Source organism: Hylobates moloch, unplaced genomic scaffold (assembly GCF_009828535.3).
Source record: "Hylobates moloch isolate HMO894 unplaced genomic scaffold, HMol_V3 SCAFFOLD_9, whole genome shotgun sequence".
Lineage (NCBI taxonomy): Eukaryota > Metazoa > Chordata > Mammalia > Primates > Hylobatidae > Hylobates > Hylobates moloch.
This window is the reverse complement of record NW_026652284.1, coordinates 100284032-100310974: the sequence shown is the minus strand read 5'-3', so window position 1 is coordinate 100310974 and position 26943 is coordinate 100284032. Positions and strand designations below refer to the sequence as shown.

Here is a 26943-nt window from a genome sequence, read left to right as displayed (position 1 = left end):
GATAGACATCTCACAAGAACTACACAAAATGGAGAGGCAATTTACTCCCAAAATACAGGTGTTAGCAAAAGAATAGGAATAGGTACTGGAGGATGAAAAATATATTCAACAATGTGCATTTAATAATTCAATAGTATAGCCAGGTATTTGTATGTCTATACCAATGAGAGCTGAGTGAACAATTAAAATATATATGATTGGTGCTCAGAAGAATTGGGGTTGATCTTTCTGGAATAACCAAGAATCCCAAATATGATCACCCCAAGTGATAATTGAGCTAGTCTTGATCTATTGGACATTTCCACTCTTCATAATCATGGCAAAGACATTTTGGGCTAGTATTTGTAGGAAGTTTTGGTGGTTTCTCTGATATCCTCATCGCTCGCCTCAAGTCTACCCTGCTGGGTCTTCTCTATCCTGGTGGCCCCCTTAACCCACATCACATGAAAGCTGGCTTCTAGCATCCTCCTATGGTTCAGTCTCCAGCTTGAGCCGTTTTCCTAGTGTAAATTCCGTGGCTCTATACTTCTGCCTTGTTCTCTTCTTTTGACTTCTGACCTCATGATTTGTTTTTCTATTTATAGCACATCTTACCACTCTGACCCTCCAGCACTCCCTCTAGAGCTTCATACTGTGGTTCTCTAATTTCCCAACATCTTTAATCTGTAAAAGCCCAAGGCTAATACATAATTCAATCCTGAGTCCTTGTACCTTAGCATTGACCCTTGCAGGAGGCACCTTCAATCCTTCGCCCTAAGCTGATGAAAAATGTAGTGAACAAAAGTACTGGTCCTGAAGTCAGAAACACCTGGTTCATGTTCCAGGTCTGCCATCATAGTCACTGTGTAAACCTGGGACTTGGTCTTTCAGCAGAATAATGCCCTGTAGCTTTCCAGAAACTCTGCACGCAGTTTTGCAGATTTGTTTTTGTTGTTGTTTTTTTCTTGTTTGTGTTTTTTTTGAGATGAAGTCTCACTCTGTTGCCCAGGCTGGAGTGCAGTGGCATGATCTCAGCTCACTGAAACCTCTGCCTCCAGGATTTAAGTGATTCTCCCATCTCAGCCTCTCGAGTAGCTGAGATTACAGGTATGCATCACCACGCCCACCTAATTATTATATTTTTAGTAGAGACATGGTTTCACCATGTGGGCCAGGCTGGTCTCAACTCCTGGCCTCAAGTGATCCACTTGCCCAGCCTCCTAAAGTGCTGGGATTACAGGTGTGAGCAATGAAGCCCGGCCCCTTTCCAGTTTTCATTTTGTCTCCTAATGTATTTCCTCCAAATGCATTGTGTAGATTATGTTTTTTGGCTCCATCTCCAATTCAGGTCCAATACCAGCACCTGGACTTGCTTCTGGATATATCTTTCTGCTGCCCGGGTGCTGACTTTTGGCTGTATTTCCTGTCTGTCATCCTACGTGAACCCACCAGCAGATACAGCCTCTCCAAATGAGCTCCACAGTGCTGCTTCCATTGTATAGTTTTGCACCCACACTCATATTTATGCTTGCCCCCAGTGTAGCCAGCATCCCAGAGACCCCCATTGTAGCCAGCATCCCAGAGAGAGGGCTCAGCATTCAACGAGCGCTGGAAGAGGCTGCCAGAAGCTGATAAGGAGACGTAACAGATTGTGAGTAAAAATGGGGAAGGAAACAGTAAAAGACAGGCAAAGTCAGTTGGTGGTCATGGAGAACAAATAGCAAGGAGATCAAAAGGAAATAGCCTTGCACTTTAACTCCTAGTCAGCATGAATTTTTAAAAAGGGAAGCTTTACGTGAACTTAATCTAGAGTCTAGACATTAACTGTAAAGAAATGTTTCCACCAAAAAAGGAGGGTATTGAATGAGAACTTGTATTTTTATTTTTTGTGGTAGAATTCTTTTTGGGGTGGCAGGGGTTAGGAGCGGGGGCAAATGAGAGGCAGTCTCTGTTCACGCAAGGAGGGGTGTCAGCCCTTACAGACCCTCCGATTGTCGGACCTCACCAGGGTTGCCAGATGAACCAATGCATGCTTTGTTTCTGAACTTAATCTTTTCCATATTAAGAGGTTTACATCATCCAAAGTCATCCATGATGTAGTTGATGTGAACAGAAGCCATTTCCAACCAGTAAGAAGAGAGTACTTTAGTCCCTGGTTGAAATTGGCTAAAGGGTGGTGTGTGCATTCTGCTCCCCCTTCAGACAACTGGGAGGGAGCTGGAATCAGGAAGCTCCCTAACAATTATGGGCATTGTATTACACAACCATAAATATGCACAGGCCATTGAGCTGTTTTTGCTCTGGCACTAATGATCTTGAATTGTTCACAGCTACTTTCTCTCCTGATAAAACTTTGAGGTAGTCAGTAACTTGGCTAGGCAGTCTTTCTAAGCTGGCTGGATGACACGTTCACCTAAGTAAAAACTCCAACACATTCTTCTGGACTTCTAATTCACATAAGAAAGGCACATCTCATCCAAGAATGAAGGAGTTTTCAGGAATTAAAAGACAGCAGCAACTCTCACATCCTGAATTAAGATGAATGTTTTTTCCTTCAAATGTGTGTGTATGAGTGTGTGTGTTTGCACATATGTGTCAGTGCAAAGTCCAGCTGTAACACAGAGCCCTGACCTTATGACTAGTCGTTTTGCATGTTGGAGGTCAAAGGGGAGGTAAAAGATCAAAATTTAAGATGGAATTGGGCCAGGTGCAGTGGCTCACACCTGTAATCCCAGCACTTTGGGAGGCCAAGGCTGGTGGATCACTTGAGGTTTGGAGTTTGAGACCAACCTGGCCAATGTGGTGAAACCCCGTTTCTATTAAAAATACAAAAATTAGCCAGGCTGGGTGGTGGAGGCTGCAGTCCCAGCTACTCAGGAGGCTGAGGTGGGAGAATAGCTTGAATCCGGGAGGCAGAGGTTGCAGTGAGCTGAGATCGCACCACTGCACTCCAGCCACTCCAGCCTGAGTGACAGAGAAACACTGTCTTACAAAAAAAAAAAAGTTTAAAGTGGCATTGATGAAGCATTGTTGAGAGGTGTTAGAAAGTGATTACATGAGACTATGTACACAAAGTAAATAATATACTTCATAACGTACTGTGAACCCAGAACATCTCAGACAGGTCTCAGGTAATTTAGAAAGCTCATTTTGTCAAGGTTGAGGACATGTCCATGACACAGCCTCAGGAAGTCCTGATGACATGTGCCCAAGGTGGTTGGGGCACAGCTTGATTTTATATATTTTAGGGAGACATGAGACATCAATCAATACATGTAAGAAGTATATTGGTTCGGTCTGGAAAGGTGGGACAACTTGAAGTAAGGGCAGGAAGACTCCAAGCGGGAGGGAGCATCCAGGTCACAGATGGGTGAGACCCAAATGGTTACATCATTTTGAGTTTCTGATTAGCGTTTCCAAAGGAGGAAATCAGATATATGCATCTATCTCAGTGAGCAGAGGGGTGACTTTGAATAGAATGGGAGGCAGGTTTGCCCTAAGCAGTTTCTAGCTTGAGTTTTCCTTAGCGATTTGGGGGGCCCAAGATATCTTCCTTCCACAGTACAGAAAACACTTAGCATGTGCGTGACACATCATAAACGTTCAATCACTATTGATATTGTCAGTGAGAAACTTTCTAGAGTCTGGAATCCTGAGGATTTGGCTTGATTCATTTTATGGTGGCTCAGTGACCTCAGATCTTGTAAAAAAATTAAAAAGGTCTCTGCCTCTCCTCCATCCTTGGGATAAACCCATACATTATCCTCTCTGAACTCTAAGAAAGACACCAGGTTAAAGGTCTCCTGTCCTCCAACAGATGTCAGTCCAGCCCTATGGGTGTCTTAAGAAGGACCTAGGGAAAGAGAAGATACAAGCTCGCTTCCAGGAATGAATGAAAAGAGAGTAGAATATCTCTTACAGGCCATCTGAGAAAGGAGACAAGAAACAGACTTCAGCACGACTTCAATTCTAGGCCCACTTACATTTCAGGAAGGGCAAGGGATATTTACAAATCTGCAGAAATGTTTACAAACTATACTTTCATTAACAAATGCTCATCAAGAGGCTTTGTGCTGACCTTTTTAGGCCCTGGGCATGTAAAAATTCATTGATGTAGTTCCAATCCTGTAGAGCTCCACGACTTGCCAGGTTACTTTTTGGTTGCCCACCTGTGGTGTTGCAATTTAATATTTACCATAGCAAAGGTCTCCAGCAAATCAAGGAGTCAATCATTGTGTTGAATGAAATGAAACAAAATACATGGATAAAAACAAAGGGTCTTGGTGTTGGCTTCCAGAATAAAACCTACAAAGGAATCTGAAAAATAAGCTACTACACTCCCAGTTTGGGAGCAAGGAAAACCCAGCAATGAACCAAATGATAGGCAGTGATGTTGAGAAGAAAGAGGAAAGCAGGTGCAATCACCAATGCCTGCAGAAGCAAAGCAAGGATGTAATGGCAGCCACCAAGTTACAGGAATGAGCCCTATATCCCTGCTGCTCAGGAGGGGGCTGGGTGTGGTCTCCAACAGCAACACCGAGAAAGTGGGGTCCAGGCACAGTGGCTCATGCCTGTAATCCCAGCACTTTGGGAGGCTGAGGCAGGGGGATCACTTGAGGTCAGGAGTTCAAGACCAGCCTGACCAACCTGGTGAAACGCTATCTCTACTGAAAATACAAAAAGTAGTCGGGTGTGGTGGCACACGCCTGTAATCCCAGCTATTCAGGAGGCTGAGGCAAGAGAATCACTTGAACCTGGGAGGTGGAGGTTGCAGTGAGCTGAGATTGTGCCACTACTCCAGCCTCGGTGACAGAGCGAGACTCTGTCTCAAAAACAACAACAAAAGAAAAAGAAAGTGGGGGTGCTCCTAAAGAACAAGCTCTTGCTCTAGCTTGTCTTCTTCCAGCATGTGCATGAGTGACCTTGTGCTTCTGTGCAAACTGGATGGTCCTAGGAGGCAGATGCCCTCAGTAGTCAGTGACTGGGTTCCAACCCTGGCCCCACGGCTTGTCCAATACATGACCTTGTACCACTGACTTAACCTTCCTAGAGAGCTGAGTTCCTTGCCTATAAAAAGAGGATTTTGGCAGGGCACGGTGGCTCACGCCAGTAATCCCAGCACTTTGGGAGGCCGAGGCGGGCGGATCACTAGGTCAGGAGATCGAGACCATCTTGGCTAACACTGTGAAACCCCGTCTCTACTAAAAATACAAAAAATTAGCTGGGCATGGTGGCGAGTGCCTGTAGTCTCAGCTACCGGGAGGCCGAGGCAGGAGAATGGCGTGAACTCGGGAGGTGGAGCTTGCAGTGAGCCCAGATCGTGCCACTGCACTCCAGCCTGGGCGACAGAACGAGACTCAGTCTCGAAAAAAAAAAAGAGGATTTTATTAGAACCTACCCCATGGACTTGTTGTGAGGATTAAATGAGATTATCTGTAGAAAACATTTAGTAGAGGAGCTGGCATATATTTGGTGTGCAATAAATATTAGGTATTGCTATGAGTTATTTCAAAGACTGTTTCTGAGTTCCTAAGGACACAGCAAAACAGCACACTTACTGATTAAAAAATGGTCACTTACTGATTAAAAAAAGTTCTATGATTTCACATTTTTGTTTCCATTTATGTAATAAGTTGGGAAGTGAGCACCTACTATGTGCAGGAAAAGATATAGAAAACAAACAAAAATAATAAGTTGGGAGGGTATTAAGTACTGATGAGAAGACGGAAAGCAAAGAAGGTGGATGGGTAAGTAGGGAATTGAATGAGTGGATTGTCCTGTGCTTGCAATAAAAAATAATACATACTTTAATGGCATGAGATGGTATACATGAAGCATGAAAACACTAGAAAGTTTTTAACATCTTGTGTAGTCCAGGATGGCCAAGAGAAAAATCTGAAAAAAACGGGGGTTCTTTCTCTAACACAGACAGGCTGGTCTGACATTTGGTGAGTCCCATCTTCTTTAGAGCTTCTCACACTTGTTTCCCTCATTTTCTGCTTCTACATACCAGACCTGGGAGACTCTCTGCTCAATAATTAACTACCCTTGATATTTCCATGTCACACCATCCATGGGTTTTCTAGGTTCATGAGCAGGGGCTAGTATTCTGCTTCCTTACCTTTCACAGCTGCAGAAATATCCAAATCTTTTAAAACCTGGGCTCACACTTAACCACACATTTTCAAAATTGAGGTAACAGGCCAGGTGCGATGGCTTACGCCTGTAATCCCAGCACTTTGGGACGCCAAGGGGGTGAATCACTTGAGCCCAGGAGTTTGAGACCAGCCTGGCCAACATGGTGAAACCCTGTCTCTACTAAAAATACAAAAATTAGCCAGGCATGATGGCACGTGCCTGTAATCCCAGCTATTCGGGAGGCTGAGGCAAGAGAATTGCTTGAACCTGGGAGGGAAAGGTTGCAGTGAGCTGAGACCACGCCACTGCACTCCAGCCTGGGCAACAGAAGGAGATTCAGTCTCAAAAAACAAACAAACAAACAACAACAACAACAAACACTGAGGTAACAGGGCACACATCTTCCCTCTCTCTTCCATCCTCTGGGATTGAATCTCAAGAGGTGTCAGTGGCCACCTATATTAAGTTTCAATTATGAATTGGCCTCTGTGGACCCAGTCATCTCAGACTTCAAGAAATTTAGTATTTCACCTCAAGGGAGAAAAGCACATTTTAGAATAAGATAGGGAGTCCCAAGAGGCAAAGAGAAAAATTCACATAAGCAGAGTGACATGCAAAAGAAAAAGAGAGTTGTCAGGTCCTGGAACTAAGAAAACAGACACTTCAGCCAAGTTCTTTACAGAGCACTCCTTTATTTTGCTCAGTGCATTCCATGACAGCAGCCTGTGCTTCCATCTCTGACCGCAGAAAGCTCGTGCTAACAGAAGCACATGGGGGTGGTGTTGCTTACATAATTCTGGCATGAATCTCTAAAACCTGTAGACTTAGGAGGCTGTCCTCAAAAGACAAATAATGTCTTAATTAAGGTGTGTTCAGGAAAAGAACCTGCTTTGTCATCAAAACTAAATCTCCAATATATCCTGAGAAAGAGTGTTTGCTGTATAAAATATTCAGTACATAAATGTTGATTACTTTGATTGCTTTTCTAACAGGCTGTAAAATTGCTGAGAGTCTGATAAGGTAATAAGTAGATAATATTAAGCAGTGTTTTAAAATTATTCTGTACGAAATTTTAAGTTTTAAAGATTGTTTGGGAAGTTATTTACTTATAACTTCTAGTTTTAAAAGCTAGGTAGCTGAATAAGGATCCAATGCAAAATTATTTTTGCCTTCTGCCAATTTACAGCCAGAAATCCAGGCTGGAGTGCAATGGTGGATCTCCGCTCACCACATCCTCCACCTCCCGTGTTCAAGTGATTCTCCTGCCTCAGCCTCCCGAGTAGCTTGGATTACAGGCATGCGCCACTACCCCCGGCTAATTTTGTATTTTTAGTAGAGATGGGGTTTCTCCATGTTGGTCAGGCTGGTCTTGAACTCCCGACCTCAGGTAATCTACCTGCCTTGGCCTCCCAAAGTGCTGGGATTACAGGCATGAGCCACTGGGCCCGGCCAACAAAGCTACATTTTCTACTAACCTGTTAATTTCTTTCTCAGTACCTGAGGAATATAGGGAAAGCAGCAGAATGGGTGATTTCCTTTACCGTACTCAATTGAATATAGAGTTTATTATATGTATTTTTCTAATACTTGTATTATTGTCTTATGACAATTAAAACAACTAAAATGCATATTGCCAGTGTATTAGTCCATTCTCACACCACTATAAAGATACTACCCGAGACTGGGTAATTTATAAAGGAAAGAAGTTTAATTGACTCACAGTTCAGCATGACTGGTGAGGCCTCAGGAAACTTAGAATCATGGCCGAAGCAGAAGCAGTCGCCTTCTTCATAAGGCGGCAGGAGGGGGAAGAGAAAGCAAACGGGGAAGAGCCCCTTATAAAGCCATCAGATCTCATGAAAACTCACTCGCTATCGCGAGAACAGCATGGGGGAAACCACTCCCATGATCCAATCACCTCCCTCTTTTGATACGTGGGGATTACAAATCCAGACGAGATTTGGGTGGAGACACAGAGACAAACTACGTCACACTTGTATTATTGTCTTATGATAATTAGAACAGCTAAAATGCATATTGCCGGTGAAGATATAAATGTATAGACAATGTAATGTTCTTGTGCATTAGTGTGGGCCTGCCAAGATGACAGGTAATTAACATAATATAGTATTAATAATGATAACAATACCTATAGTTAATTTAGGAGCACCTACTATGTGCCAGATACTGTACTAAAGTTTTACATGTATTAATTCATTAGCCTTAATAAAAGATTACTACAATACTTCATATGAGATTATTATCCCACTTAAAAATGAGAAAACTAAGGTGCAGAAAGATGTGCTGAAAAAAAGCACTGGGCTGAGAATTTCTGAGCATGAATCTCAGTCCCAGCTACACATTAGTTGGTGTGAGTTTTGGGGCAAATCCCTTCTCTAGAGTGCATTTTCTCTTTTGTTTAGTAGGTACGAAAACAAGAAAAACATTCAATTATTGATTAGGTATTATGGGTCAGGCACAGGGAAAAGCATTTTACCTGCATCATCTAATTTAACCCTCATAGTAGTCAAATGGAGTAGGTACTGTTATCCCCCTTTTACAGATAAGGAAACTGATGTCTGGAGAGATTGAGTAACTGGATGTGCTCCTGAGTGTTACAGCAGGAATCTGAACCTAGAGTTCATTTATTTATTTTGTTTTTGAGACGCAGTCTCGCTCTGTCGCCCAGGCTGGAGTACAGTGGCGCAATCTCAGCTCACAGCAACCTCCACTTCCTGGGTTCAAGTGATTCTTCTGCTTCTGCCTCCTGAGTAGCTGAGATTACAGGTGCCCGCCACTACTCCTGGCTAATTTTTGTATTTTGTTGTTGTTGTTTGTTTTTGTTTTTTTGAGACAGAGTCACTCGGTCATCCTGGCTGGCGTGCAGTGGCGTGATCTCAGCTTACTACAACCTCCACCTCCCGGGTTCAGGCAATTCTCTTGCCTTAGCCTCCCGAGTAGCTGGGATTACAGGTGCCTGCCACTACACTCAGCTAATTTTTTGTATTTTTAGTAGAGACGGGGTTTCACCGTGTTGGCAAGTCTGGTTTTGACCTCCTGACTTCGTGATTTCCCCGCCTTGGCCTCCCAAAGTGCTTGGATTACAGGTGTTAGCCACCACGCCCAGCCTAATTTTTGTATTTTTAGTAGAGATGGAGTTTCACCATGTTGGCCAGGCTGGTTTAGAATTCCTGACCTCAGGTGATCTGCCCGCCTTGGCCTCCCAAAGTGCTGGGATTACAGGTGTGAGCCACTGCACCCAGCCTGAACCTGGACTTTATGTCCCCAGAGCCCATGCTCTTAACCACTAAGATCTTTACAGTCTTGGTTCCTTTAGACTTCCTGTTTTCTCTGCAATGCTTTTCTTCCAGATTTCTCTAGGGCTGGCTCATTCCCATACTTTAGGCATTAACTCAAACCATCAGGTTTGCAGAGGCTTTTGCTCAGGGCACTCCATAACTCAGAAAGTGCTGTTCTTATAGATTGTAATGTTAATGGTGCCTCACTGGAATTGTAGACCCGGAAGCCCCATTTTTCATTCATCTCTCAGATGAAACCTGGTCATTCTGTATCACTCATTCAGTTTTATTTACTCCTTAGCACTTACCCCTATCTAAAATTAAGTATTTTATTTATATAACTTACTTATTATCTGTCTCCCCAAGGAGTATGCAAGCTTCATAAAGAAAGGGATCTGTCTGTCTTACTGCTGTTGGCCAAATATTAGTATTACTACTACTGGCCATAGTAGGCACTTAATAAGTCATTTGTTGCATGTTCCTGAATATGTCATACCAATTCCTAATAATCCTGGCCTCACTCAAGTCACAGAGTTGTAAGGTAAAAGCTTCACGACATCCTGGGTATTATAAAGACAGTGATGTAGTAAGTTAGGATGGCAAATTACTTCTTAGGGTTTCTGTGCTTTAAAGTTTGCTAGCTTTGCAGCAATGTAGAATCCTTAGTATCAATGACAAAATAAACATTCATTTGATCAAAATTAAGAAGTTTCAAACATCAAGTGTTGGAGAAGATATTGATTACTATACAGGTCCCCCCACCCCCACTTTTTTATTTTTTTAGACAGAGTCTCGCTCTGTTGCCCAGGATGGAGTGCAGTGGTGCGATCTCAGCTCACTGCAACCTCTGCCTCCTGGGTTCAAGCGATTCTCCCGCCTCAGCCTCCTGAATAGCTGGGACTACAGGCATGCACCACCACGCCCGTCTAATTTTTGTATTTTTAATAGAGACGGAGTTTCACCATGTTGTCCAGGCTGGTCTTGAACTCCTGACTTCAAGTGATCCACCTGCCACGGCCTCCCAAAGTGCTGGGATTACAGGCATGAGCCACCGCACCCGGCCTATGCATCACTTTTATGTTTTACTTCAACCAATTTGGAGGCTAGTTAGATGCAACTTTGTAAAGTTCAGCATTCACATTTCTTGTGACTCAGCAATTTTTCTCCTAAGTGGATTCCTAAGGGAACCTCCTTCACTTGGACCCCCAGGAGATGGATGCTATGAGAATGTTCACAGTAACCCCACTTATGAAAACAAAAATGGAAAGCACCCAAAAGCCCACAGACAAGAAAATAGATAAATAATTGGTGGTCTGGAAATTTATGAAGCTGTGATAAATGAATGAATCACAACTATACACAAACATCTGAAAGAAATTTAATAATATTAATACTGGACGAAAACAACCAAGTCCTAGAAGATTATATAAAACTTGGTGCTGTTTTAATGAAGTTCATTTTTTAAAAACATAAAAAACCGTTAAGAACAAAAAAAAGCAAGAAAATTATAAACTCAATGTTCATCATTGTGTTTTCCTTGGATAAGGAAAAGTGGCTGGGAAAAAGAATACAGGTAAGTGTAAATTATTATCTGTATTCTGGTGCTTGGGTCGGATGGAGGTTTCTAGCATTGAGCCACCTGTTTTAACACCATGATTTTTTATTTCCTCCTATATGTGGAGACTTCTAGGATTCAGGCTCAAAGGTGACTCTTGAAGGATTATCTGGGTCCAAGGGTGTGTCTACTCATTTTTGTATTCATAGTACGTATATACAATGTTCAGCACAACCCAAGTCCTCAGTAAGGTTTCCTGAATGAAAGAATGAATGAGTGAGTGAATAAATTACAGAAAATTCAAAAATATTTTTGGTTATTATTGAGTGTAGTCTGAATAACCTCTCACCCCAATACTTTACAGTAACCCATACACACATGAAATTATGTAATTGATTTCCTAATTCATTGGGAAAAAAATTAACATTCTCCCAGAGTAGTAAACAATCACATAGTATTTTTCCACATAGAATATTCTATTACACCCATCAATACTGACCTAGGTAGGGAGAAAATAATTCTGAATCCAGCAGAGTACCAAAAAAACTTTTTAATGCACTATTTGTTTTCCAGGCAAAAGATCTTCAGAAAATATCCATCATTAAGTAGACTTACAAATGGCAATTTTGGCTACATAGGAGGATCAGATATGAGACCCATGTGTTTTTTCTGATAAGCTAGTACTAGGTCAGCTTTATAATACAACCCCTTTCTTAGAATAAAAAATGGCTAATTTGTTTTAAAAGACAGGAAAAGCTGAAACCCGAAAGTCATTGTTTTAAAAAATGTGGGCCAGGCACAGTGGCTCACACCTGTAATCCCAGCACTTTGGGAGGCCGAGGCGGGCAGATCACGAAGTCAAGAGACCAAGACCATCCTGGCCAACATGGTGAAACCGTCTCTACTAAAAATACAAAAAATTAGCTGGGCGTGGCGGTGCGTGCCTGTAGTCCCAGCTACTCAAGAGGTTGAGGCAGGAGAATCACTTGAACCTGGGAGGCGGAGGTTGCAGTGAGCCGAGATTGTGCCACTGCACTCCAGCCTGGTGACAGAGCAAGACTCTGTCTCCAAAAAAAAAAAAAAAAAGTAATATTTATTTCATGCTATACTGCTATGTTTTTTCAAACAATAATTTTAAGTATTATGGTATACATTTTCATAAGAGGAGCAAGTAAATCTCAACATAATTTTAAAATAAAGATATATATTAAGTATCTTTAATAGTTGTTAATGCATTTGACAATACCATATGCTGTTTTTGATGACAAATTTCATTTTGGTACATGGCAGATTTGTCCTTTTGGTACTGAACTGAAGAAAAAACATGTCACACCTGAAATTCTGCCTTAAGTGAGTAAAACCATGGTCAACTACGTCAATAGATTTCAGCCAACCAGCAAAATTGAAATGTTTTAGTCATTTTGATTATTTATAATAAAAATGAAACAAGATTAATAGTCAACAGGAGAGAATGGTTAATATCATCAGCTTAAAACAGGTCTTTTTATTTTTTCGAGATAGTGTCTTGCTCTATTGTCCAGGCTGGAGTGCAGTGGTGTGATCACAGCTCACTGCAGCCTCAACCTCCCAGGCTCAAGCTATCCTCCCTTCTCAGCCTCCATGTAGTTAGGACTACAGGCACATGCCATCACACCTGGCCAATTTTTTATTTTCTATAAAGATGGGGTCTCACTCTGTTGCCTAGGCTGGTCTCAAACTCCTGGTCTCAGCCTTCCAAAATGGTGGGATTACAGGTGTGAGCCACTGCACGCAACCTAAAATAGGACTCAAAGCAGATTACTTATACCACATATTCAAAAGAAAATAATATTTGGAAATGTAAGATATCAATCTGAACTGAAAACATTTTTAATATTAATTCCTGTCTCTCCAGTGCAGCCACCTTTCATATGATAGTATGAGGTTGATCACATCTAATCTATGCAAAAATGGGTATCTTCTTCATGTTATCCACCATTTCTCAACTAGTCTCTATATTAATTTACACAATTATTTCACAGAGATTAATAAAACATCAGATAATAGAATGAACCCAAAAGGCAACAGCATTTTTCTTTCTACAAGGGAACATGGCTTTCAATGTACCCATCCTATGCTAATGAAGAAACAAAAACTACTTTCATCTCCGTAGCAAAAACATAAACACAAACACTTGGAAAATCATGTTTTTTTTTTAAAGGGGGCGAAGAAAGACATTTCAGAGGTTCTCAATGAGTGAAACCTCATGCACAATACACTTTCCTATTTGAAGATTATACACACACACATATATATATGAAAAGCTATTAGAAACACTGCTTATTGTTAATTTAGGATAAATCTTGGTATTACATTTAGAAATTGGAATTTTACATTTCAAGCAGAACGACTGTGAAAATATCAGGCAAAATACTTTTTTTTTTAAGATATCACTCAGCAATGAAAGGCTTGAGTCGATTAAAATATATTCCCCCAGCATCAAGGTACATGGCACCACTTTTATTTTATGAATACTCCAAAACCAAAGGCTTATTTTGGCCACGTTACCATCCACTGCAGAAGGCTATAGTGTAACAACTATAAGACTGGAAGGCAGAAGACTGGCATCTGGCACAAGCTCTGACCCAACAAGCCTCATGAGGTTGGGCATGCCATGAAACCATTCCACACCTGTATCTTCATTAGTCCAGTGAAAAGACGAAGCAGGCGGGCATGGTGGCCCATGCCTATAATCCCAGCACTTTAGGAGGCCAAGGCAGGCAGATCATTTGAGGTCAGGAGTTCGAGACCAGCCTGGCCAATCTGGTGAAATCTCGTCTCTACTAAAAATACATAATGGGGCATAGTGGCACATGCCTGCAGTCCCACTACTCAGGAGGCTCAAACAGAAGAATTGCTTGAACTTGGGAAGTAGAAGTTGCCTTGAGCAAAGATTGCACCACTGCACTCCAGCCTGGGGGACAGAGCGAGACTCCATCTCAAAAAAAAAAAAAAAGACAAAGCTATGCTCTATGTGACCCTGTGTAGCACAATCATTTTAGGATTCTCTGACTTTGAAGTTCTTGTTAGGCAATAGGCTTTATTCACAACTTAATTTTTACAATTCTACCCAAAAGTTGGCCAGTTATTTGGTAGAATTTTACAAGTACCAAGAATTTGGTAGAATTTTGGGTAGAATTTTGTAATTCTACCCAAAGGTTGGCCAGTAATTTGCATCTGGATAGCTAAAAAGCTTTCGATAGGGCTTTATTCAACAAATAGTGGGTACCTACTCTTCGTGGATTGGAAATGACTACTAATTCTTTGAAGCTCCTTCCATCCAAAGGTGGGGTTTATTTCCCTTGATTCTGGGCTAGCTTTCAAGTCAAAAGAAGATATTTTACTTTCTGTTCTCACCCTCTTCAATCTCAGATCTCAGTCTGGGCTGGGCATGGGGAAAGGCCATGTGGAGTAGAACTAAGGAATTTCAGCTGACAGCCCCAGCCAACTTTGAGACACCTACATGAGGCCAGTCAAGGTCAATCAGCCTCCAACCAATCTGCTCACTAACCACAGAGGTGTGTGGAGTCCCAACTGGCACCCATGGAGCAGTGGTGGATCACACCGGCAGAGCTCTGCCCAGACTGCCAGAGCATAGGATTATAAGCAAATAAATGGTGTTGCTATAAGCCATGATTTGAGGTGGGTTTTTATTTTTATTTTTTTTTAAGCCATGATTTGAGATGGGTTTTTATTTTTATTTTTTTTGAGACACAGTCTCACTCTGTTGCCCAGGCTGGAGTGAAGTGGCATGATCTCGACTCACTGCAGCCTCCGCCTCCTGGGTTCAAGCAATTCTCCCACCTCAGCGTCCCAAGTAGCTGGGATTACAGGCGTGCACCACCACGCCCAGCTAATTTTTTGTATTTTTAGTAGAGACGGGGTTTCACCATGTTGGCCAGGCTGGTCTCCAACTCCTGACCTCAAGTGATCCACCCACTTCGGCCTCCCAAAGTGCTGGGATTATAGGTGTCAGCCACTGTGCCCGGCCGGGTTTTTATTTTTTATTTACTTATTTATTTTTTTGAGTTGGAGTCTCGCTCTGTTGCCCAGGCTGGAGTGCAATGGCACTATCTTGGCTCACTGCAGCCTCTGCCTTGTGAGTTCAAGCGATTCTCCCACCTCAGCCTCCCAAGTAGCTGGGATTACAGGTGCTTGCCACCACACCCAGCTAATTTTTCTATTTTTTATAGAGACATGGTTTCTCCATCTTGACCAGACTGGTCTTGACCTCCTGGCCTCAAATGATCTGCCTGCCTCAGCCTCCTGAAGGGCTGGGATTACAGGCATGAGCCACCGCACCCCACACTTGAGGTGGGTTTTTAGACAACAATGGAGAGCTAACACACTACTCTGTGGCAGGAATTGTGCTAGGTGAAGAAAATACCCTGGATACTAAGACAGAGCCCCTATTCTGCAGATGCTTAGAGTCTACTTAGGCAAACAGACATGTAACAGGGGAATTTCAAAGTAAATGTCATCAGTGCTCTAACGGGGCACAGGGAGGACTTAAGGATCCATGTAAATTTAGAGAAGAGGCATCAATCCTAGAACTGGGGAGCTGGTGAAGGCTTCTCAGAGGAGATAATTTTTAAAGGGAGTTTACATGAAGAAAGAATTTTCCAGGCAACAGTAAGACAGAACATTTTTCTTTCCACAAAGAAGAAGTACATGTGCAAGGGCTGGAGGGAGTGAGACAGGGTCCCCAGGAAGGTAGGGGTAGTCATTTTAATTGCTGTGTAAAGATGTCAGGGGTGGGCTGGGAGAATAGTTAAGGGAAAGCTCTCATGGCCTTTAGCTTTTGAACCTAGGGTGATGGGAACCAAAGAAGGAAATCCTCTCTCCCTTCTTTCTTTCCTTCCTCACGACCAAGAGGAGATTGTGTGCAATAGATACAGAGAAATGCTTCTCTGGTGCTTAGGTTGGCTAAAGGGAAGTTCTATTATGCCAGGGTCCAAGATAATGGGTAAAGCAGGCAAGAAGAAGATACCATTTCTCAAAAGGAGATACCATTTCTCGAAAGCTGTTTCTTCTTCTTTTGTCACTTAATGAATACCTGAGCACAGAAAGCATTTAAGACTCATCTTTTAAAGATGCTATAAAGATTTTTTTAAGCCAGTGATAAGATTTCCCACTTTATTAGTTTTGTGGCCTTGGGCATATGACTAACCACTTTACAAGTCAGTTTCCTCATTTGTAAAATGGAGATAATGACCATATTGACTTCACAGGTCAATAAGGACAAATGGCGTAAAGTCTTAGCATAGAGCCTGGCTCAGAATAAACCCTCAATATAAGCTCCTTAAATGGGGAAAAGTTGAGGGGAGTAACATGGGATTTAGCGTTAAACCTGCGTTTACATTCAGCCTATTTCACTTAGTAGTTCCTGCAGCCGTGTGAATTTAGAGACCATTTTAAAACTTGCTCAGGCTTAGTTTCCACATCTGAAAAATGTGGATGTTAATATCTACCTTGCAAGGTTCTATTGAGGGTTAAAGGATATTATATATATTAAATGCACAGAGCCTGCCATACAGTACAAATGCACACCCACACAGAGGTGAAAGTATTTCTCAAATGTATATCAACAGTATTACTGTTAGACATTCTCTGTCACTCCAAAATCCTATTCTCTGACTAAAGTTACAAATCAGAAAAGTTGGATTGCCAGAAATATATATATATATATCTATAACATATTTAGCACGGTAGGTCCATTCCACCAGTACCTATACATTACGATAACCTAATGAAAAGAAATGGCTGTGGTACAATTCTCATATTTTATTTTGTTAATGCATGATTAAAAATTAACCTCGTCATTCAGATCCATTATTTGGAATGAAGAATTTAGTAGTTCCTGACTCCCTAATTTGGCACTTTGAGGAATTTCCTCTGCACACTGAGCCCCAAAATGCGCTATTTTCTAGACCAAAAATGAAAACATGCGTATATACAAGTGAGCTGAAAAGTTACAACACAAGATGATCATTTTGGTGAAAAATAATCCCCCCAAATAAGCAGCATGTCATGTCCTTAGAATATGCTACACTAGAAAGCTAGTAAAAATTCAGGCTAAGGAGGCAATTTAGAGTTCAAGTTTTATCACATACCAGCAAAGTTTTAGCCTTCCCTTAAAAACAGACACCTTCAAAGTGAAATCTTGCCAGAAGGGTTGATTTTTAATTATGTGTATACACAAACTTCTCTATTTTAACATTCAACACATTCAGGATTAATTCTAGAAAGATGCTATAGCTGATTTATAAAACAAAATGATTTAGGATCAGAAAGAAAATAGGGGCACACAATTTCATGTAGTCTCTCCCTAACTACCCTCACCCATAGCATCACAAAGTTTTGTTTTGTTTTTTCTAATGCCACAATTGAAACCTGTATTAACTTAAAAGTTGACACTAAAGGCAGGAATTAAGAAGTCATTTTTTATGGCTTTTAAGCACTTGAATGCTTTAGAACCCCCTTGAAAATGCTAGTGAACAGGTCTTATTCCTTTAAATATTGCTTTGATTTGAATCTTGGTGAAATCTAGATTCCCTATTAAATAGTTGCATGCTAATTTTGGTGAAAGTACAATTTAAAACCTTTAACAACTACTCTATTGACTCTGAAGAAGGGGACTTTAGCATGTCGCTGTTTGGGCTAGAGAAGCATTTCAACACCTTTCTGCAAACTAAGATAAAAAACAATGAATGAGAGCTACAAACAGAAATCTAGTAAGGCAGTTCTATCATGTAGGAAAACGGTTTCCCAAATGTTTTCTACACTGACATTTTTTAAAAAAGATATGATACCCGGTTCTTCCACATTCAGTGTATAAAACTCAACTTTAGACATGTATGTGCGGAGAAGATTCGTATGTCCAAAACCATCCATTTGCATGGCAATCTTGTCTTTGCATTGCTTTGTGTCATTCTGGCTTCCATCACCCACAGGCCGCTGGAGGGCTGGGAGGCCCAGGAGCTCAGCACTCTAACTCCTCCATGACTTCCATGACAATCGTCCGTGGGCCCGTCAGAATCAGATTGCTCACTGTCCGGTAGTCTACATGCAGGACATTGAGCCCGTTGACAGAGACGACAAACTGACAGACCTAAAGGAAAGATGCAAAGAAAGAGCATCTATTATAGTGCCTGGTTTTGCACAAAGCTTTAATACAGTGTGTAGCCCTACCAGGTAACTTCATTCTTAAAATATCCAAATGTATCCAGCTGACGACTCCAATTCAATAATTTCCAAGGAGCTACACGTTTTCTGGAAGGCAGTATAATTTTAAAAAAAAATCGTTTCAGTGTTTTACAAAATTGGGCTTAAATCCTAACTCAGAAACGTACTAGATTTAACTAGGTATTTAAATTTCTGAGCTTTATTTCCCTCAACCCTAAAATAGGAATTAATAATAAGAAGAATACCTATCTTATAAGACTGTTGTAAGAATTAATGACATATATAGAGTTTCTACTTGCAGTAATTCACAGGCACGCTTGCTCCCAATTATTAATTATTAGTGTTGAGGACTCAACCAAAGAATATAAAAAATACCAAAACACCTTGGGAACCATCATTTCCTTTTATTGTTTTCTATGTGGGTAATATCGATATAAACTTAAACATGATATTAAGTCCAAAAATATCTATACTTATTACTTAGATACGACAAAATTGGAGAGTACTGGGAAGAGTATTGGAAAGCTCTGTCACTGTGGAAAAGATGAGGGACTTAGAATCGAAGATACAGATTTAAGTTATAAGTCCCTTTGGTGGAATACATTAATCAAGTAATTTCTCCCCTTCTATGTCTCAATGATATAAATGCCTCATTTGTAAAACAAGTAAAAATGCCTACTCTCACAGGCTCAAACTAGATAATACATTTGAAACCTCTTTGCAAACACCAAGCACTACACCGATGCTGAGTTCTATTAATTTCTTTCCTTTCAAAAAATACCCACTTCTTTCACAGTCACAGGCAAAACAAAATGGAAAGCGGGCAGTAGTACACAGACTGCTTATTTACTCAATAAACACTCGCTGTTGTCATAAACCTCGATACTTTCCACTCCCCAACCTACATGACTAGGGTGTTTTCTCCACATAAGATCACACTATTACTGTTTCTCTTTTCTTGGTTCCACAAATTTGTCTTCATGGATTCAGGGCACATCTTACACAAAATCAGCAGTTTTCAACCATGGTGGAGGTCACAGTCATAATCAAGGTCACACTAGCAGGTCACAATCTATCCTGAACTAGGCCACAGTAATTTGCAAGACAATTTAGCAGTAATTTGATGTAGGCATCAGCCTGGGCTTTGTTTTTTTCTGCTGCAGCAGACTCATGAGCCAAAGAATGAGAAGAATTTCACCTCCTTCCCAACCCAGAGCTTTAGACTCTAGACTTGGGCCTTTCAAATTCCTTGTCTTTTCCACAGATACAGGGATTTCCTTCTCCAGAAAGATGAATAGGCTTTTTGCACTGCCAAATAAGAGGGCAGGAGTTGCCAGGTGAGTGCCCTCTCCAGCTGACCCTTCGCAGGCTCCCTGAGATTAGCCATGTCTCCGCATCACTCGGGGATCACATTCAGCATTTACTTTCTTTCTTTTTTTTTTTGAGATGGAGTCTCACTCTGTTGCCCAGGCGGGAGTGCTGTGGCACGATCTCCTCCATCTCCCAGGCTCAAGCGATTCTCCCACCTCAGTCTCCCGAGTAGCTGGGATTACAGGTGTGTGCCACCATGCCCAGCTAATTTTTTGTATTATTGGTAGAGAGGGGGTTTCGCCATGTTGGCCAGGCTGGTCTTGAACTCTTGACCTCCGGTGATCCTCCCATCTTGGCCTCCCGAAGTGCTGGGATTATAGGTGTGAGCCACCGCACCTGGCCTCAGCATTTAGTCTTAACCACAATTGTGTGTCCTCTGTCGCACATCATGTTTGTTTTAATTGACAAGCATTTAAAATTTAGAAAACCTGCCAGGCACAGTAGCTCATGCCTGTAATCCCAGCACTTTGGGAAGCCAAGGCAGGTAGATCACCTGAGGTGGATCAGCCTGGCGGGTGGATCAGCCTGGTCTACATGGTGAAACTCCGTCTCTACTAAAAATACAAAAAAATTAGCTGGGCGTGGTGGCGGATGCCTGTAATCCCAGCTACTTGGAAAGCTGAGGCAGGAGAATTGCTTGAACCCAGGAGGTGGAGGTTGTAGTGAGCCGAGATCACACCATTGCACTCCAGCCTGGGCAACAACAGTGAAACTCCATTTCAAAAAATAAAAGTAAAAAATAAAATAAATTTAGAAAATCTTTGCATAAAAATCCAGACTCTGGGTTGGGTGTGGTGGCTCACATCTGTAATCCCAGCACTTTGGGAGGCCGAGGCAGGCAGATCACCTGAGATCAGAAGTTCAAGACCAGCCTGGCCAACACGGGGAAAACCCATCTCTACTAAAAATACAAAAATTAGCCAGGTGTAGTGGCAGGCACCTGTAATCCCAGCTACTCAGGAGCCTGGGGCAAGAGAATTGCTTGAACCTGGGAGGCAGAGGTTGCAGTGGGCCGAGATTCGGCCACTGCACTCTAGCCTGGGCAACAAAGCAAAACTCTGTCTCAAAATAAATAAATAAATAAAAATCCAGACTCTGGCTTCTCTGGGACAATCACAAGCTGTGATCATACCAGGTGTAGATGGCCATGTGGCCATGGCTGAGTAGAGCCTGTCTGTTCTACACAGGTCATGGACACTCATTTGTCACAGTCCTTATGGCTTCCTATCTTCCTAACACCTGGCTGACAGGCATGTGAGTTTGTGGTCCCTGATCTGTGGCCACCAGACGGAAAAGCGTTGAAGAGAGGGTGGCTTGAAGCTTCAAGAACTGAAGGACCCCAATGTTCGTCAACAGATGAAAGGAGGTTGGGCGTGGTGGCACATGACTGTAACCCTAACACTTTGGGAGGCTGAGGCAGGAGGATTGCTTGAGCCAGCCTGGACAACATAGTGAGACCCCGTCTCTACAAAATATATATATCTATGTATTTAAAAAATTTAAAAAGACAGATGAAAGGAGAAATATAATTCAGTATATCCATACAGTGGAATATTATTCGGCCATAAAATGGAACATACAACATGCTACAACATGGGTGAGCCCTGAAAACATTATGCTAAGTAAAAGACACCGGTCAGAATAGGCCATAGAGTGTAAGAGCCCATTTATATGAAATGTCCAGAATAGGGAAATCCACAGAGACAGCAAGTAGATTATTGATTACTTAGGGTTGGGAGCAGGGGTGGTGGAGTGGGGCATGGAAGTCTTTGGTAATAGGTACAGGGTTTATTTTAGGGGTGATAAAAATGCTCTAAAATTGTTGTAATAGTGACATAACTGTGAATATATTAAAAACTACTGAATTCTACAGTTTACATGTAGGATAAATTGCATGGTATGTGAACTATATCTCCATAAAGCTCTTAGTTAAATAACGAAACAAAACAATAAACATCGAAGGGAAGAGGGCCCTGATGCTAACAGCGGGTAGATCCTTGCAGACAGAAGGGAGAGGCTGGTTTGATTCAAGATAGGGTCCTGTGTACCTCTTGATTGCAGAGCTCTTGGAGGCCTCAGAAGCTAGGATGGTCAAGGCTGTATGTGTGGGAGGATGAGCACCTGGTGAACTCTGCGCAGGACCTTTACCCTGGTGTTCAGGGGTAGGAAAAGGATAGTCAGCAGGGCTGTCTGGCCAAGGGCTAGTGGCACCAGCCACTAATACTGGTCAGGTTTCATTTTACTGGACTGCCTATAAGCCCTGGGATGGGGGCTGTGGTGGGGGTAGTGCACAGGCAAGGGACACCAAAATGATCTGACATTGAACTTGTCATCAACCTTGGTGATGGTCACTTCAACTGAATTTAATTTTAGAAAAACAGGCCGGGCACGTGCAATGGCTCACGTCTACAATCCTAGTACTTTGGGAGGCCAAGGCAGGAGGATCACTCGAGCTCAGGAGTTCGAGACCAGCCTAGGCAACATGGCAAAACTCTGTTTCTACAAAAATAAAAATAAAAAATTGGCCAGGTGTGGTAGCACACGCCAGTAGTCCCAGCTACTTGGGGGACTGAGGCAAGAGTATCGCTTGAACCCAGGAGGTTGAAGCTGCAGTGAACCAAGATCATGCCACTGCATTCCAGCCTGAGTGACACAGTGAGATCCTGCCTAAAAAAAATAAAAATAAAAATAAAAAAATTAGAAAAACAGAAAAAGGTCATTTCTTGTTTTTGTTTTGTAAGTGCATGCACACACACATTTCTCAAATGCCAAAGTTGTGACTAATTCACTCTTTCAGAAAGTAAGGCTGATTCAAGGCTACCCTAGGCGTAAAGACAGTCTCACTCCCTTGCGTTCTCACATGCTGTCCAGAGCAGCCAGTCAAGAGTGGGGTCAGACCAAGCACACTGTGAACTGCTCATTTCCCACAAACCTTCTCACTTGTGCTGCCACCAGAGCACATCTCTAGGGGTATAGAGAATCAGGTGAAGACCCTCTGTCACAGGTGTTCTGGAGAAAAAGCCCACGACATCTTGTACCAACTAGTGTGTGGAGAACTTAAATAAAGATTTATTAGGTTGGTGCAAAAGCAATTGTGGTTTTGCAATTTTTAATTGCAAAAACTGCAGTTACTTTTGCACCAACCTAATAAATACCAGCATCTTTGCCTTCATGAAGCTTACAATTTAATTTAGGAGGCAGAGAATCACAGGCAGGATCCTTTTCAAAATAGTAGGCAACCTCTCAATCAATTCAGTCATATATTGAAAAACCTAGTATTTCTCAAGTGCCAATCCAAGTACTTTACACACTTGATAAAAATTGTCCTAAAAGTTATATGGTGACACATCTGTTGGTTTTTGGTTATCCAGCTTCATTTCACTACAATTGACTTGATATTCTTTTCAGGTATCACCTTTCCTCTGCTGTGGGCAGTATGGATAGGAATGTCAACCAACATGACCTGCCCTCCCCCATTCACAGGGTCACCTGACCCCAAGCTTGGCCAATCGGACTCTGTCTCCTGGACCACTGACTGTGGAGCTGAGTAACACAGGAAAGTTCATTTGCTCTGGTATTTGGGTCCCCAAATCTGCCTTGGTTCCTGTCCTTTATCAAGCTTGGTTCTCCAGGCTAGGCACGGTGGCTCATGCCTGTAATCTCAGCACTTTGGGAGGCCGAGGCGGGTGGATCACCTGAGGTCAGGAGTTCAAGACCAGCCTGACCAACATGGTGAAACCCCGTGTCTACTAAATACAAAAAATTAGATAGGCATGGTGGCGCATGCCTGTAATAATTCCAGATACTTGGGAGTCTGAGGCAGGAGAATTGCTTGAAGCTGGGAGGCAGAGGTTGCAACAAGAGTAAAACCCCATCTCAAAAAAAAAAAAAAAAAAGCTTGGTTCTTTGGATCTGCCTGGTTCTCTGGATCTGCCTTTGTTTGTTTTACATACTTAATATCTTTCTAATCAATTTTTTGTTGTTGTTGTTGTTGTTAGGCTAGCTGATTTCTGTCACTGGCAACCCACCAACCCCAATGCAAACTTTTTTTTTTAAGACAGTCTCGCTGTGTCTCCCAGGCAAGAGTAGAGTGGTAGGATTTTGGCTCACTGCAACCTCCTACACCCGGGTTCAAACAATTCTCATGCCTCAGCCTCCCAAGTAGCTGGGATTACAGGCACACACCACCACACCCAGCTAATTTTTGTATTTTTACTAGAGACGGGGTTTCGCCATGTTGGCCAGGCTGGTCTTGAACTCCTGACCTCAGGTGATCCACCCACCTTGACCTCCCAAAGTGCTGGAATTACAGGCATGAGCTACCATGCCTGGCCCCCAATGCAATCTTTATAAACAAACTAAATGTCAGAGAGGTTAAATTATTTGCTTGAGTTCACACAACTAAGTGCTGCATCTGGAATCTGACCTCCACGATACTCTACAGCCCTACACAAGAACACATTTATAAAGCAAAATATGTATATGCAAGTTCTCAGGCATGCACAGAATAGTGGATGACAAACGTTTCTTCTCTTTAACTGTTAAACAGTCCCTAGGTCCACTCAAATATCTTGCGGTGTTGATGTTTAGCTTCTTTCAGCTTCTTAAGAAGGTTTTTATTTAATTAAGGTTTTGGGTTTCTTTTTGTGTCACTAAAAACTCTGAATAATATGTAAACTTAGATACTTATTTCAAACTTTTTCCTTGAATAAGGCAAAAAATAATGCCTTCAAAACATTTATCATGTTAATATTCAAGGTAGTAATTTTAGATTTAGGCTGTTAGGGCCAGTCACGGTGGCTCATGCCTGTAAACCCAGCACTTTGAAAGGCTGAGGCAGGCAGATCACTTGAGGTCAGGAGTTTGAGACCACAGGTGATGGGTGCACCAAAATCTCACAAATCACCACTAAAGAACTTACCTATGTAATCAAACACCACCTGTTCCCCAATTACCTATAGAAATAAAAAATTAAAAAAAAAAAAAGAGTTCTAGACCAGCCTGGCCAACATGGTGAAACCTGGTCTCCACTAAAAATACAAAAATTAGCCAGGCATGGTGGTGCACACCTGTAATCCCAGCTACTCAAGAGGCTGAGGCTGGAGAATCACTTGGAACCTGGGAGGCAGAGGTTGCAGTGAGCCAAGATTGCCCTACTACACTCCAACCTGAGCAACAGAGTGACACTCTGCCTCAATAAAATAAAATAAAATAAATTTAAAAATTAAAAAAATAAAAAATACACTGGGCACAGTGCTTACACCTGTAATCCCAGCACTTTGGGAGGTCAAGGCAGGTGGATCATCTGAGGTCAGGAGTTCGAGACCAGCTTGACCCAACATGGTGAAACCCTGTCTCTACTAAAAATGCAAAAATTAGCCAGGCATGGTGGCGTGTGCTTGTAATCCCAGCTACTTGGGAGGCTGAGGCAGGAGAATTGCTTGAACCTGGGAGGCGGAAGTTGCAGTAAGCCGAGATAGTGCCATTGCACTACAGCCTGGGCAACAAGAGTGAAACTCATTCTCAAAAATAAAAAATAAAATAAAAATAGATTTAGGCTGTTAGGAAAGACGTCATCTCTCCCTAAGCGGTCTGAACAACGGCTATGGTTCCAGTAATTCCAATGTCCTGTTAGTAAAAATGTACAAAATGATCTAGAAATGTAGGTATTACTATGTAACATATTCAGTTATAATGAATTTTCAATTAACATCTATGGTACACTATGTGTTGCAAATGAACACACATTATGAGTAACCACAGGAAGCACTCAGCCTGGGGGAAATTATTTCTCCTCTGTATTCAAAAGCACACAGGCACAAACACACAGAACGCGTGACTACCTCTGAATGGCGGGCGGCCACGTTATGAACTTATTACCTTCTACTTGAGGTGGGGCGACTTAGGTGCCACCCACTGGTGGTAACAAGAGTTCAAGTAAGGTTGCAATCTTTTTTTTTTTCCTTATAATTATCTTTATCGGATCTGTTTCCAAAGATGGGATTGCATTTCCCTAGTTCTTGGAAAAGGGATCAGTCATGAGCTCATATAACTGCTCTGTAACTCATCTCCCACAAGGAGGTAGTACCTTCACCTTCAAATGAAGGGATAAGGAGCAAATTCTTGAATGAAAAGGAAGAACAAAACTTTCACAAGTAATATGAAGCCTGGGTAAGTAATGTCTCCAAGCAAGTGGGCAGTGGAGGAAAGTTCTAAGAACCGCTGGGTGCAGTGGCTCACGCCTGTCATCCCAGCACTTTGGGAGGCCAAGGTGGATCACCTGACATCAGGAGTTCAAGACCAACCTGGCCAACATGGTGAAACCCTGTCTCTACCAAAAATACAAAAATCAGCTGGGCATGGTGGTGCACGCCTGTAATCTCAGCTACTCTGGAGGCTGAGGCCCAAGAATTGCTTGAACCCAAGAGGCAGAGGTTGTAGTGAGCCGAGATGGCACCACTGTACTCCAGCCTGGGTAGCAGAGTGAGACTCTGTTTGAAGAATAAAAAAAAAAAGTTATAAGAACCAAAGTTAGCCTTGTAAGAGTTAACAGGAAGCAGGAGGCAGGACTCAGCACATTTCAGGGTGTGATCAGGTTGGGATAAATACCTAGGCTGAACTCCAGCCTTCCTCCTGATAGGAAGCCAAACTCACTAAATAATCTTGCCTCCAATTCCTCTCCCTGCGCCAGTCCTGGCAGATGTACAATAATCCTCTGGATAGATTGAGTGCCCATGGGATTGTTCAATTGCACATTTGTTCTTATAGGCTGGAGTTCCATCACAATGATTCAATTGTTTCATCCAAAGTGGGAGTGAAGTTGGGGAGAAACACTGCACCTATGATTACATAATTGTCTTCTCACTGTCATGGAAGTCTGTATTCACCAAGAAATTTGCATCCCAGAATTGTTGCATTCATGTCAATACCTTCTTGTTTTTTTCTTTCTGATCTTGAAGGAGAATGAAGGATTGAAGGGGAAGGCTGCCTCTGACTATCCCTGAAAATAACGTAAAACATTTAACAATACAGAGAAAGACTCAGACAGAAAAGAATGATAAGATACACACAAATAGATGTAGAAAATGACCAGGGAGAGCTGAGATCTGCTTAGTAGAGTAGGAAAGGCTGCCCAACTAAATGATGCAGAAAGCAGAACAAGATGTTAAGTAGCAAGCCATTACTAAAACCTTAATCAAGTAGAGCACTCATTTGTGTTCTAGAGATCATCCTGATCCAGCTCCCATAAAAAGTGGGATTCTTTCCTACACATCCCTAGTAGGTATCCGGCCCATCTCTCTGGAATACTTACGGTAGGAAATGCACCACTTAATGAGGAAGACTTTTGGAGTCCAGTTGCATGTTAGAAGTTCTAGC

General features: G+C 42.1%; 2 protein-coding genes across 2 annotated transcripts in view; both read right to left on the bottom strand.

The window, feature by feature from the left end:
• COL14A1 (collagen type XIV alpha 1 chain) overlaps positions 1–7953 on the bottom strand; it is a 314618-nt gene extending 306665 nt beyond the window's left edge. The window contains exon 1 of the mRNA XM_058443680.1: positions 7838–7953. The gene's annotated coding sequence lies outside the window, so the exon portion shown is untranslated. The remainder of the gene's footprint in view (positions 1–7837) is intronic.
• Positions 7954–10822: 2869 nt separating this feature from the next.
• The window catches only part of DEPTOR (DEP domain containing MTOR interacting protein), a 193111-nt gene continuing 176990 nt past the window's right edge, over positions 10823–26943 (bottom strand). Inside the window, exon 9 of the mRNA XM_032760338.2 lies at positions 10823–18121. Coding sequence (XP_032616229.1) covers positions 17993–18121 — 129 coding nt within the window. The 3' untranslated portion in view covers positions 10823–17992. The remainder of the gene's footprint in view (positions 18122–26943) is intronic.